Source organism: Urocampus carinirostris, chromosome 7 (assembly GCF_059441175.1).
Source record: "Urocampus carinirostris isolate Australia breed hairy pipefish chromosome 7, RoL_Ucar_1.0, whole genome shotgun sequence".
In the NCBI taxonomy this organism is placed as follows: domain Eukaryota; kingdom Metazoa; phylum Chordata; class Actinopteri; order Syngnathiformes; family Syngnathidae; genus Urocampus; species Urocampus carinirostris.
Window position 1 is genome coordinate 6,599,314 of NC_142355.1, and position 14,528 is coordinate 6,613,841.

At 40.6% G+C, this 14,528-nt stretch overlaps 1 protein-coding gene and 1 pseudogene across 1 annotated transcript in view; one reads left to right on the plus strand and one right to left on the minus strand.

Moving 5' to 3' along the window:
* LOC148362196 (DENN domain-containing protein 5B-like) overlaps positions 1 to 14,528 on the plus strand; it is a 57,347-nt gene that overhangs the window by 10,862 nt on the left and 31,957 nt on the right. Inside the window, exons 2-4 of the mRNA XM_088339609.1 lie at positions 6,998 to 7,107; positions 9,151 to 9,862; positions 12,469 to 12,656. Of these exons, the coding sequence (XP_088195735.1) occupies positions 6,998 to 7,107; positions 9,151 to 9,862; positions 12,469 to 12,656 (1,010 nt within the window). The remainder of the gene's footprint in view (positions 1 to 6,997; positions 7,108 to 9,150; positions 9,863 to 12,468; positions 12,657 to 14,528) is intronic.
* On the minus strand, positions 5,478 to 5,740 carry LOC148362197 (U2 spliceosomal RNA; annotated as a pseudogene).

Sequence of the window (14,528 nt, forward strand, 5' to 3'; positions counted from 1 at the left end):
TGAAAAGAAATCCAAACAGCTTGCCAACATCATTTTTGCCGTTCCACGTGTTCCGTTACTCCCCAAGCCTGCACAAATGTAGTCATTTTATTCATATTTACCGGTAGTTTCTTTTGTCTTTTATTAGCATATTTTGTATTGGAGTAATCCAAAAGTAATTGAAAGTAATCAAGTTAAAGTAACCCTACCCAACACTGCTTGTAATCCAAATTATTATTTAAATATAAAGCGTGCAATCTTTAGCACATCATGGTAGTAAAAAATAACTTTATTCTTTAAAAAACATTAGTGATTTAAAAAAAAGCAAAATACATGAACTCTCATGTAAATCTGTGTTTAAAAAATGCTTTTAACTTGTAGGTGAAGAAATTTGAATTTATTTCACATACCTGAGTCTATCCTAGAGGGAGCTGACATCATTTTCTGACATCTTGCTGGTATGGGTAACCAAATACCTTGCGGCTGGGCAAAGAAAAAAGAAAAAAAATAGTCCATTTTGGTCACTTTGATTCTTTAAAGCGGGCGGTAGGGAACCTATGGCTCGGGAGCCATATATGGCTCTTTTCAAGAGTACGTATGGTTCCGAAATAAAATGTAACTATTGCACATCTCTCTGTGGCGTTCCAAAGTCAAGTGATTTCATCCCGATTTTGGTCCATATAAAGCAGAAGCCACTTAATGCAGAAGTTTGATAAGAAACCAATTAAACTGATAAATAAAGACACTGGCAAATGACTTTATTGGGTGAGCAGTACAGGTGGGCGGATCCCTGCACACAGCGCAAGGCACTTCCTTCTCTCTCTCTCGCTCAGTACAGTCTACACCGAAAGTGAATATGACGATATGCTTATCGTTTGCAGTAATTTGTGACATTTTTACAAAAGAACTTTGCATGCACAATGTTTTTAAAACTGTTATTAAGGACAAATTTCATGGAAAAAAATTGCCTCAACACACTTAACTGAAGGTGGAAGACAAATTGTAAATGGCATATTTACATTGATTTGGGACACAGGATTTGGCATTATTATCATTTCATACATTTGATTAAATCATCAAATGACACACAGTGAAATAAAATGTGCTGAAGAATTAGCTTAGATCTGGAAGGCAGTGTGAAAAAGGCAAAAAAAAAATGTCTTCTAAATATGTTCACTCTGTTGTAGAGAAACATTTTGAGTTTTCCGGTTCTAAATGAAGAAACGCCAATATGTTCACTGATCTCATCTCATTAGCTACACCGCTTATCCTCAGTAGGGTCGCGGGGGGTGCTGGAGCCCATCCCAGCAATCATCGGGCAGTGGGCAGGGGACACCCTGAACTGGTTGCCAGCCAATTGCAGGGCACTCAGGGACAGACAACTCACTCGCACATTCACACCTAGGGACAATTTGGACCGGCCAATCCACCTGAAATGCATGTCTTTGGAATGTGGGAGGAAACCCACACACAAACTCCGCACAAGAAGTCCGGTAGCTGGATTTGAACCCACACGGGAGGTTCCCAAGACCTTAGAACTGTGCTGCACACGCGCTAACCACTGCGCTACCGTGCTGCTCATGTTGACTGATATTTAAAACAATTTATTACCACACAAAAATGTTGGTGCCTTTTCATTTGTGAACTTGGAAGAAAGCTGTTTGATTGTTTGACTAATCAAACAATGATTGTATTTGGATACAACTCGCATGTGAAAAAAATCACCACTTCTGCAAAAACATTTAAATCACACTCTCATTGCAGCGCAAAAACACACATAAACAACAAAGTACTGACTTTTTTCTGTAAAACGTGATTATAGTCTGCTCTACTTTTAGCTCAAGTTCAGTGGTTATAACATGGAACGCAGCACAGGAAGCACATATTTGTTACATCATGTATGGATGACGTGTAAGGGTTTGTAAACAAAGCAATATGTTCCTTCCTTTATGAAAAAATGCAAACATCCATTGTTTTCAAAAGACAGAACATTAGGTAGTCATAAAAGATTGATGTAATAATAATCTTAGAATACTGAAGATCTCAATATACCAGTCGGATGAGAGCAGAGTTTATTCAGCTGCTTTTTAACATGGTTAGATGAGGAAACATTAAAATTATTCCTGCACTCCAACAACAAATCTTTAAATGAGTTTTCATTAAAATTCTGAAACTCTTCTGCTTATGGTTGTATTTTGTTTCATAGGACCATTTTCAGGATTTTCTTTTATCATTGTGGGGACTAATGGTCCTGATTAGAGCATTTTGGCGGTCTTATATGGTTTAAATGTGGTTTTAGAATTTAGATTTGGAGTCTTGTTGGGGTAGGGAGTTTGTCAATGCAATGCCCCATGAGAATGTCTAGACTGTAATATGGCTCCATGTTTTGTGTGTCAATTTATTGTCTAATGCGTGGTATTTAGCGGCATCCTTTTAAGCTACTGTAGAGTGGTTACCAAGGCAACACAGCATCCTTTCGCAAGATTTTATTCTGCGTCATGGCACGACACATTTTTTACAGTACAATTTAGCAGAGTCACTCAAGAAAAATAACTAGTGCTCCCTTTTATATTTTGGCACAAATTAAAGAGTCATCCAGAACAGGTTACGATCTTCTATTTAGACAGGAGAAACCTTTGTTTTACTTATACAACAATCCTCAAACACAATTCCTCTATCGATTATTTTTTAATGTCATTTATCCTGCTGAAGGTTGCAGGTTTGCAAAAACCATGCACTTGTGACAATGTATTAAATATATAGATAGATAGATAGATACTTTATTCATCCCCGTAGGGAAATTCACACTTCCAGCAGTCTACCCCGTTTTTTTTTAACAGATTAACATGATGCCCTTGGGGTGCTTGTAGCGGAGTGGATGACGTTACGCTAGTCCAAAAGTTCGACATCCCTGCGGCAGATGGAAATCTTTTCTTTGTGAAAATCCAGGGATACACCACCTTGTGTTAGCAAGTCCGCCTCCTCTTCGATTCCCCCCGGCTTTCTTGTATCTGTATAGCGGCGTTGAAGCCAGATAGCTCCGGGTGGCTACACGTTAGCATCCGGAATGCTAAACGTGAGCCACGTTTCGGCAAAACACAGCAACTGCGCTCCCTGTGCGCTTCGATGTTTTCCACCAGCACTCGATGATCTCATTTGGTCGTGAGTTCGCATTTACCATGATTACGGATGGTACCGAAGACTTATAACGCCGCTAGCCGCTTAGCTAGCTTCGGCTCTTCTTCCACGATAGGCCCCTTCATCACGCCGGCACGAGAATTCTTCAGGGCAAGGAGTTGAACCCTTGATTAGACACATTTTTGTGCGCTAAAACCCATGTCCATAGGATAGAAGTAATCCATAGTGTAGTTGTTAAAACGGAAAGAAAAAACACCGAAGATAGGAGCAGACAATAAAACAATAGGGCAGCTGCTGGAAAAGGCAGCCGCTCGTGGCAGCGCCGCTTTGATGATCAGGGCTCAGCAAGCTTCTTGAGTCTCAGGCTGCATTGGTTTGAAATATTTGCTGTCTTCGCTCTGAAAATGCTGGTCTACTAATGATCCCAAGAGCCAAGAAGAGATCCGCAAGTTCAAGAGCGTTCTCCATTCGAGCCCCAGTGCTGTGGAATGCTCTTCCCCCTGAGATTCGATCTGCAACCTCAGTGGAACTGTTTTAATCTAGGCTTAAAACACACTTTTATTCTATAGCATATGAATAACCTGTACTTAATGTTGACAATATCTGTGTATTATTTATTATTGCAACATCCGTTGCAGCCTGGTCATCCTAGAAGAGGGATGACCTCATGTGCGGTCACTTCTCAAGGTTTCTTCATTTTCCTCATGTAGAGGTTTTTGAGTTTTTCCTTACCCTCATGTAGGTCTTAGATCAGGAGATATTGTAATGATTAGTCTGTGGTTTGCAATAATATGTGGTCTGTGCAGCCCTTTGAGACTCTGTGATTAAGGGCTATACAAATAAACATGACTTGACTTGACTTGACTATGGGACTGGGCCATAGGGGGGGAGCTGATTCATGTATTTATTTTTTTGTATATGCCGATAGAGAATTTTAAATCCAGTACCTCAGAAATACATGCAAAAAATAAATAACATAAGCCAATCGATTTTTTTTTTCTCATTTGCATTTACCTGCACAAGTGTTTCATTGTCTCTTTGTCTATTAAGGGACCGTTTCACCAATTGGGTTTGAAACACATAAAATATACAAAAAAATACATTAATTTACAAATGAAAACTAAGTAAATGTTTTAGCAAAGTAATACCTCCTCTTTTTAATCACTATATTTGATCAGTTGCATTGAAAAACTCAACAGGATTATTTCAGAATTGTTTTATTGCATGCTTTAAGGACATCCAGTGGACATATTATTAACTGCAGGTCATTGTTTGACTAAGCAACTATTTTTTTTCTTTTTTTATGCTTCTTCCCGCATTGGTCGCAGACCAGATTCAATCTGTTGGCGGGCCTGATAATGCCCACGGGCCGTAGGTTGGTATACCCTGACTTACGCCATAAAAATTGTCCATTTTCCCTTTTATACTATGTATTTTTGTAACATTTAGAAACATAGTTACAGCAATTCTTCACTATAACGTGGTTTTAGTGTTCATGGTTTTGGTAATTGGTAGATTTCCATCTTGCATTGTGTTCTGCATTCTGATTGGCTAAACAGAGTCTGCGCTTAGTATTATTAGACGATACGGTAGTTATATGTAATATATACATATATATATATATATATATATATATATATATATAGGCAGCACAGGGGCGCAATGGTTAGCGTGTGTGCGGCACAGTTCTGAGGTCGTGAGATCAAACCTCCTGTGTGGAGTTTGCATGTTCTCCCCGTGCTTGAGTGGCTTTCCTCCGGGCACTCCGGTTTCCTCCCACATTCCAAAAACATGCATGTCAGGTTAATTGGCCGGTCCAAATTGTCCCTAGGTATGAATGGACGAGCGATTGTCTGTCCCACTGGCTGGCAACCGGTTCAGGGTGTCCCCTGCCCACTTCCCGATGATAGCTGGGATGGGCTCCAGCTCCCCCGCAACCCTACTGAGGATAAGCGGTGCAGATAATGGATGGATGTATGTATATATATAATATATATATATATATATATATATATATATATAATGTATGTATGTATGTATGTGTGTGTGTGTGTGTGTGTGTGTGTGTGTGTGTGTGTGTATATGTGTGTGTGTATATATATATATATACGTATATGTGTCGCAGGGAAACCATTTTCTGTTGTGTGTCTGGTGGCCCCCATCCCTCTCCAAGTCAAGTCATGTTTATTTGTATGGGGGGGGGGGATTTTTTAAGGGTTATTGTTCTATTTTCTTTATTAATTATCCATTATCCGTTAACGGTCAGTTCATAATACGCTACAAAGCCAAGGAGCCGGGACTCTTACTCTCAGCCAAAAGGCCAAGCTAAGGTCCTAGCCTTAAAGCCTTGCTGCGATCATTGCGAATGCACCGTTCCCGGAGGTACTGCGATACCGGGCCGATGCGTGGAGTGGACAGAGTAAGCTCTTATTCCATCTCCGGATTACAAAAATGCACAGTTTAAAAACCACAGCCAGCCACCGTATGGGGTTTTGGGGTTTTTAAGGGTTATTGTTCTATCTTCGTTATTCATTATCCATTATCCGTTATCGGTCAGTTCATAATACGCTACAAAGCCAAGGAGCCGGGACTCTTACTCTCAGCCAAAAGGCCAAGCTAAGGTCCTAGCCCTAAAGCCTTGCTGCGATCATTGCGAATGCACTGTTCCCGGAGGTACTGCGATACCGGGCCGATGCGTGTAAACATAGACCACTGGGGATAGCCCTTAATCACAAGAAGTCTTTAAGGGCTTTACAGACAATACACGTACATCATAAACATGATATATAGGTAATAACAGAACGGCTGGTTGACGGCTTCCTGAGAGCAATAGCATTCATATAATATTGAATACACGTGTCTTATAAAGGTTTCTACCCTGTTTCGAGTATTGAATTGTATAATAATTGTAAAAAAAAGAAAGTGTTTTCTTCCAATTGTATGCAGTGTTCTCGTTTGCCTGCGTCCCCGGGACGCAACTTTTTTGACACGAAAATGTCATTATCATTTTTTAACAAAGATTTACCGCACTCCAAACTTTTCGTCAGGCAGATCCGCCATTGTTGTTTTGGTCTCGCTGTTTGAGTTTTCGTCTGCACGCCGATCTCGAGTTCGAGTTGTGTAGTGAAAGTCCGTCTCTTTTTAGAGAACGGGCTTTTTCGGCTCAACTCATTAAAGAGAGCCGGCTCTCAAACGGCTCACTTGCTTTGATGCATTATATTACGAATGATTATGTTGTATAATGAAGTTAAGAAAAAAAAGGAAGTATAAAAGGAGAAAATGAAAAAAGACAGGTTTGTGGTGATCCCTTTAATCAGTATATTACCAACAATAATTTAATGCAGAAAATGAATTAATAATTTGAATAAGAAAATGTATTATTCTACTTAACTATATTTGCATGTATTTTTTCCTTCTACAGTGAACGTCCAAGCGACTTCATTTTTGAACTTTTTTTATAATAAACCTCATTCATGTCGAGCAACTCAGTGTCTCACAACAAAATGTTCATTAACAATATATATGATATAAGGAAACACATGTACAATATAACATGTTAAACTACATAAATAAACATGTTTTTTAAAAAAAAGATTTTTTTGTAATTTGTAAGGGAAAATAAGACCGTTTGTAAGGGCATGGAGCACACTAAATTTTGGGGAGCCATAGATCTCTGTTGGGACCCATAGATTTTTGAGCATGCGAGTCCCCGGCACCCATCACTTTTCAGAGGTAAAATGAACACTGTGTATGTGGTGATTCATTTCTGAACCCTTCTATGTGCAACATGAAAATGTTCTAAAATCTTGTAGCTTTTATCAATCCGTTACGTCCTCCTTTCCTCTGTATCAATTGTTTTTTTCTTCATGCTTGATTTCAGGAGAGAGCTTTGAGCAGAGCCCTATTCACCGGTCCTTCAAATCCAGGATTTTGGTCCATTACCCTGAGAGCACAGAAAGGAACCCATTCAATAAGGATGCAGTAAACATGGTGAGGATGTAGATTAGTAGGTTCAACAATTGAACTGCACTTTGCCGTTTTTATTCAGTTTAATTTTTGAGTTTACAGTTTTGTTGTTACAGTTTTATAAAGTTGTTAAAAGTTGGTCCATATTTCTTTTTTATGATGAGATAATTAGAATAGTCTTATGCATATGCGCTCTAATGACAATTTTATGGATTAAGTATACTATTCAGTCGCACTGGGATGGTGGGTGGGTCAGTGGGATAGCTTGAGGGGTGCAACCTGTTTTTATTTTGGTGGGGCATGGCAAAAAATAAACCAGAAGCACTGGCTTACTCAAAGAAGCAATTCACGGTGTTCCAAAAGTCTTGGGCACACTTTGACATAGAATTTTTGTAAACAACGTATTCAATGTATAAATACATTTTCTGAAGCATTGTCCTTGTGTGCCAAAACGTAAAAATACGTTTTTCGATTTATTTAAAAAAAAAAAAAAACAATAATAAAGGGTTTGCTACAGTTCATTAGTAAGTATCAGGCCTCTGGGAATGATTTCAGTAGGATAAATCACCATTAAATGGAAGGAGCGCCTTTGAACAGATCTTTGTTCTCACATCAAGGAAGCCCCCACTTGCTTCGTTTTCTTCTTGTTCCTGGCGAATGACTGTGTGGCCCCACAATGTGATTCGGTGTACTGAAGCAGTGTGGTGAGGATAGCGAAGATATGCATAAATAGTAACAGGCATTTATAACTAACATACAGAGCTTTATACAGTGAAAAATATGCCAAATCCCATTGTCTGGTCAGAGAGGGATGATGTTTTGTGCTCATAGGCAAGAACGTGGTCCCCACAGGCTTCGATATCGCCGTGGTCACCGAAGGTTCATGCATCGTTCATGCATGGTTTATGCTTAAGTGCCCCTGTAATAATGGAATGCATTATTTAGATACTGGAGGTATCCCAATCACACAAATAAAAAAGCAGACATGAAAAAAATTCTGCTTTAAATGAATCTTTTTACAAATAGCTGTTTTCGAAGTTTTTGGGGAAGTGAGTGTTTTCAAGAAACTTAACAATCTGTTGTGTGTCCAATGGTGCTCACATTGAACAGTCCATGTAAAAAATCGGATTACAAGCTTTCTGAATTTATTACTTTATCAATGGGTTTAAATCCTTAGGAGTTTCTGAGATTTTCGCTGTCAAAATGTGACCAATACTTTTGGAACACCCTTTATGATTAAGTAAAATCAATGTATGTAATCAATTTATATTTGGGTGAAAAAGAAAAGCGATAATAGGTGGATGTATTCAGTGTTCTCGTTTGCCCGCGTCCCTGCGTCCTAGACGCATTATTTTTGCTGAAGACGCATAGTCTCAAATCAACGTGCGTCCCCGGGACGCAACTTTTTTGACACAAAATTGTCCTTATTACCCGATTAAATTGTTTTTAAACAAAGATTTACCGCACTCCAAACTTTTCGTCAGGCAGATCCGCCATTGTTGTTTTGGTCTCGCGGTTAGAGTTTTCGTCTGCACGCCGATCTCCAGTTGTGTGGTGAAAAGTCCGTCTCTTTTGAGAGAACCGTCTTTTTCGGCTAAACTCATTCAAGAGAGACGGCTCTCAAACGGCTCACTTGCTTTGATGCATTATATTCCGAATGATTATGTTGTATAAAGAAGTTAAGAAAAAAAGGAAGTATAAAAGAAGGAAATAGATAGATAGATACTTTATTCATCCCCGCAGGGAAATTCACATAAAATGAAAATAAGACAGGTTTGTGGTTATCCCTTTAATCGATATATTACCAAAAATAATTTGATGCAGAAAATGAATTAATAATTTGATGATTAAAACTGAATGAATATATAGATTTTTATTATATATTTGTCACCGATTTACGATTTCAACCTCAATAGCACTAAATTTTGGGGACCCATAGATCTCTGTTGGGACCCATAGATTTTTGAGCATGCGAGTCCCCGGGACTCATCACTTTTCAGAGGTCAAATGAACACTGTGTATTACTGCAGCTAAGTACACTATTCGTGACCTCATTTTGCATTTCAGCTCTGCATGCCGAGAGGGCTTTCGTTCCGCACTCAAGCCGATTGTCAAGAATCGCATTTCCACTCGTTCACCGTCTGTTTGGAGGACGGTTCACGCTCCTACGGCTTCGTCCACACCTTCTATGAGAAGGTGACGAGCGCACAGATCATCACGGCCATGCAGACGCTACACAGAATGCACCACGTGGAGCATCATTCAGTTTCCTCTTCTTCTGCCTCATCTTCTGCCTCTTCGCCTTCCACCTCCAGTATGGATTCATTAGTTAGCAGCCTAGATGAATCAGAAGGGGACTCTCAAGCTTCTGGGAACGCCGCCTCCACTTGTCTAGGTTGCGCCGGCTCCTTCGACCCATCCCGTGACACCTTGTACGTGTCCAAAGCGCTCTGCCTTCTCACGCCGCTCCCCTTCCTGGGAGCTTCTCGACACTTCCTCTCGCAGTTACACCAGGCCGTCGCCTCTCAAACAGCACCACCTTTACCGCTGGAAAGCTACATTCACAACATCCTTTTTGAGGTGCCACTTCCGCCGCCCGGCCGCTCGCTGAGGTTTCACGGTGTGCAGGGGCCCATCTTGTGCCAAAGGCCCGGACCAGGTGAACTTCCTCTCGGGGAGTATCCTCTAGGAGAAGCCTTCGCCTTACTCGGTGTGGAGAACATGGTAAAGTTGATTACCTGCTCACTCCTGGAGACACAGATCCTGCTCTACTCTAAAGGTTAGTACTGAACGTGTGGTAACATTTTTAGTATCCAAACCTTGATGGTCATTAACGGAAATAGAATACAGGGGTCACTCTACATACAACCTATTTGAGATATGAGAAATTCGAGAGAAGAGATGTCTTTCGAGCAAAAATCTTGCCCTACAGATGAAAGTACATTCAAGTTCAAAGAATTTGCGGATTCTACCATTACAGACCGCTCGACGACTCTCCCTATCAGCATCAGCTCGTCCCAGCCAGACAGACCTGATCCTGCGTGCTTCTGTTTTTTTGTTTTTTTTTTTAATATCGCGGCCGTTCACCCGCACCCGCACACTTCTCTTTGCCTTTTGGGAGGCTATGGGCTGGGCGCGGGGCGGAAACCGTCCAGGGTGGCGCCCTCGAAACTTAAACCCAGCCGCCGAGTATGCGACACCTTCCTTACTCTTTTGGTGTGGTGCAGGGCGGTGGTTTAAAATAATTTTATTATCATCTCATTTATGTAATTACTTTTTTTATGTATAATTTCTATTTAAATGTGTTTTTGGTGATCACGAAAATGTGTTTCATAGCTTTAAATATTTAGGGCAGGGATGTCAAACTCAATTGCACAAGGGGCCAAAAGAAATTAGGGTAGGGATCCGTTAGCACTACTTGCTGGAGCCCGATGTGCTTACCTTTGGCGCAGACGAAGTAGGGCGAGAGATGGGAGGGAGTGCTTGCACTTTTTGCATAGCTCCACCCATCCCTCCCACTCACCCAATCAAATAACTTTAAGTTCTCTTCCAGTGTTTTGGCGTATTTACAATTTGTTCCGTGGATTCATCAAAAAGTATCTGAACACTGAACACAGATTATATGGTGAGCTTTTATATAAAGGATTCTTTAGCGTTGTACAGCCAAAACGAGTTTTATTTTGTGTGGCACCTTAACTGTAAATCGTAGTGAAAACGTGCCCAATATATTCTGAAAAGTGTTTGTAATTCTGTTTTGGTTTGGCTTTGAACAGGATTAATGGCTCAAGTTTTGAACAAGATGGAGAACGGGCCATTAATAACTATAATTTAAAATGGTCTTGCGGGCCGGATATGATTACTCAATGGGCCGGACGTGTCCCACGGGCCGGGAGTTTGACCGGCCGGGAACCAATTCATTGTTTAAGTTTTTTCGTATGCGGAAAATTTACTCGTGATGCGAGAAATTGTAGATACAAATTCGATCCAGGAACTAATTAATCTTATACAGGTATGGAAACGTATGACTGTATTGTATTTTCTGGACCACAAGTTTGATCCCGGGTCAGCACGGCACAGTTCAAGTCATGGGAACCTCCTGCGTGGGTTCAAATCCAGCTCCAGACTTCCTGTGCGGAGTTTGTATGTTCTCCCCGTGCTTGCGTGGGTTTCCTCCGGGCACTCCCGTTTCCTCCCACATTCCAAAAATATGCATTTCAGGTGAATTGGCCGGTCCAAATTGTCCCTAGGTGTGAATGAGCGAGTGAATTGTCTGTCCCCGTGTGCCCTGCGATTGGCTGGCAACCAGTTCAGGGTGTCCCCTGCCCACTGCCCGATGATTGCTGGGATGGGCTCCAGCACCCCCGCGACCCTACTGAGGATAAGCGGTGCAGCTAATGAGATGAGATGAGAAGTTTGATCGCAATAGGTTGGCTGTTCAGCAATTCAAATGAAGAATTTAATTTCACACACACAGCTATAGTGGGGGAATGTAATATTTAGTCCCCCAACATATATTTTAAAGTTCTACTTCTTTATTAGCATTCTGATAGATCTATCTATCTATCTCTCTAACCTGGTCATATCCCTCAAGATCGGTGACCGACAGCACGACAACCCATACAAAAATAAAGAAAATAAAAAAATAAAAAGATGAAAAGGGAAAAAGTAGCAAGAAAAAAAAACACACACAAACATTTTTGGACCATGGCCAACCCAAATGCCCAAACACCCAAACAAGTTAAGGACCTCGGCATCCAAGTTGGTCATGCTTTCGGGTCAGAGTGACACAACACACTCTTCTGTTCAACAGCAGGGCCCGACAGCTTTCACTGGTTTACCCCTGCTGCATCATACGGGTGCCCTGCCCATTGCTTATAACGCGTCCAAACATCCCACTATTCTTTCACAACACCTCTCCATTCCTTCCTATCACCAACAAGAGCTCTAGCTTCAATTATATTTAGACCTCTTTCCTGCAGTTCACTCATAACACCATCCATCCACGTCAATCGCGGCTTTCCTCTTGGTCTCTTTCCATTGACTTCTGCTCTGTAGATCCTCTTCAACATTTGCTCTTCATCTATCCTCTCCATGTGTCCAAACCAACCGAGTACTCTCTTATCAACACGCTTGCTCAGTTCCACGACTACTCCAGTTCTGTCTCTCACAATTTCATTTCTCAATCTATCCAATCTTGTCACTCCTAACATACTCCTCAAATACTTCATCTCAAAAACATTTAATTTTCTTCTCAAATTTGCGTTCTGGCTCCAAGTCTCTGCACCATATAACACTTTCGGCACTCTGATAAATCGATCAGGCCCTAATTAGGATGTTGATAAAAGTATCTTTTGACTTATCTTTATTTCTCCTCTTCTTCCTTAGATTACCAGCGCTTGATGACAGTAGCAGAAGGCATCACAACATTATTGTTCCCATTCCAATGGCAGCACATCTATCTCCCCATCATTTCCACACCTTTACACCACCTCCTGGATGCTCCTGTACCTTTCGTAATTGGCATCCAACGCAGGGACGGCGCCCAGAGAGCCTCCCTCCACCTACCCCACGAGGTAAGAAGCCGATCTGGAATTCTCGGTTGCAGTCTGTCAACTAAGGAAAGCTCAGAACTGGATTTAGCAAATTTACAAAACGGTAAATTGCCATATTTCAGACTAAAAGGCACACCTAAAACCTCCAAATTGGTCAGTATATACTGCAAAATACGGTGGACAAGATTGGATTATCGTACAGTATTTGTACGTGTGTGTTACTACAGGAGGTTTTACAGTGCACTACTGTATTTGTGCAATGATTGAGCAATCAAAAAACATTGCTAACTGTAATATCATCGTATGTGGCGGGAATCGAGCTTAGGTCGTGAAATGAGAGTGCCCACAGTGCGCACCAGGTTCAATGACCATTGTATGCAATGTTATGTGATTTTGGTCAACCGACCAATCATTGCACTAATATGTAGCACAAGTGTATAACGGTTACATAGTAAGCCTACACAGCTGCTAATCTGTACATCTGTTTGTTTTTGTTTTTTTTGCACTACTGGCAGTTCTCTTATACCTAGCCACTCCTTTGCACAACCTTTCTCCTCTGCACTATCGTACTCCAGTGTTATTGTTATTGTTTAGTGACTTGTTTACCTGACTGCCCATTTTGCACATCTGGTTAGCTGCTCCTCTTGCACTCTTTGCACTACTGTATAATACTATACAAAGCTATAATTATTTAGTATATTATTAGTACTTCAATACTCCAACTCAATACAACATTTTATTTATATCTGTACATTCAAGGAAACTGTGCGGGTCAGATGTATCGACATTTCGTTCTGTATACACGTGTACAAGAATGACAATAAAGAATATCTGAATCTGAATCTGAATTATACACGAATAAATACGTAGCACCTTATAGTGCAGGAAATGCGGTAATCTAAAAACATTTTATTTATTCCCCAGCCCTTTATTAGCTTAAAAGTGTTCCTTGATCTTTAGTGAGTCCAAAACCCAAATTGTGGCTAGTAAACGCGGTCAAGGCGTTTATTTATGTATATTAGCCCTACTGTAAGGTGAACAAAGTTAGCAAGCAGACTAAAGATTGATTTAATTGTTTAGGTAAATTCTATATAATGTATCAAAAATCCATTAGAAATCCTTTTAAAAATGTATGTAGTCCTTTAGGCAACATTGAATTCTAGTGTGACATTCTTTTTAAATCAGATCTTTTGGAATCTTTCTGCTTCACCCGGCTCACTAATCCAATCCATCGTGCAACATTACTGCATGCTTTGTGAATATCTCGCTTCAGCCTCTTGTAAGGTTGCCCTAGAAAGAAGGCAGCTGAGTCACTTGAGGGCAAAGATGAAAGCAGCAGAGCATAAGCATGGGAGATACTGAATTATGCATGTGATATAATTATTACCCTATTGTGGTGTAATTAATGGTGAAAGGTGGGAAATAACCTTCAAAACAAACCAAGGGAATTGAGTGAATTGATGAAAGTGAGTAAAACTATGTATGTGTAGCTTGCAACTGCCCTCTAAGGTTTGAACCTGAGTGTCAGGTCGCTGCTCAAGGTTCTGTGGACTAAGCCAGGGGTGTCAAACTCATTTTTACTCGGGGGGCCACACGATAGAACAAACATTCTGTCGGGGGCCGGACTTGTAGATTAAAGAGAAAGAAAAAGAGAGATAAAGAAATAAGAGAAAGAGGGAGGGAAAAGGAGAGAGGGCAGGACAAAGAAAGAAAAAGAGAGAGAGAGGGAAAGAGCGTGAGAAACAAAAGAGATAAAAAGTCGTGAGAGAGGGGAAAAAGAAAGGGAGAGGAAGAAAGAAATCCAAAGAGAAATAAAAAGACAGGAGAGAAAAGAGAAAAGAAAGTGCGAAGGGTAGGAAGAGAGAAAGATAAAAGAGAGAAAAGGAAAAAAGG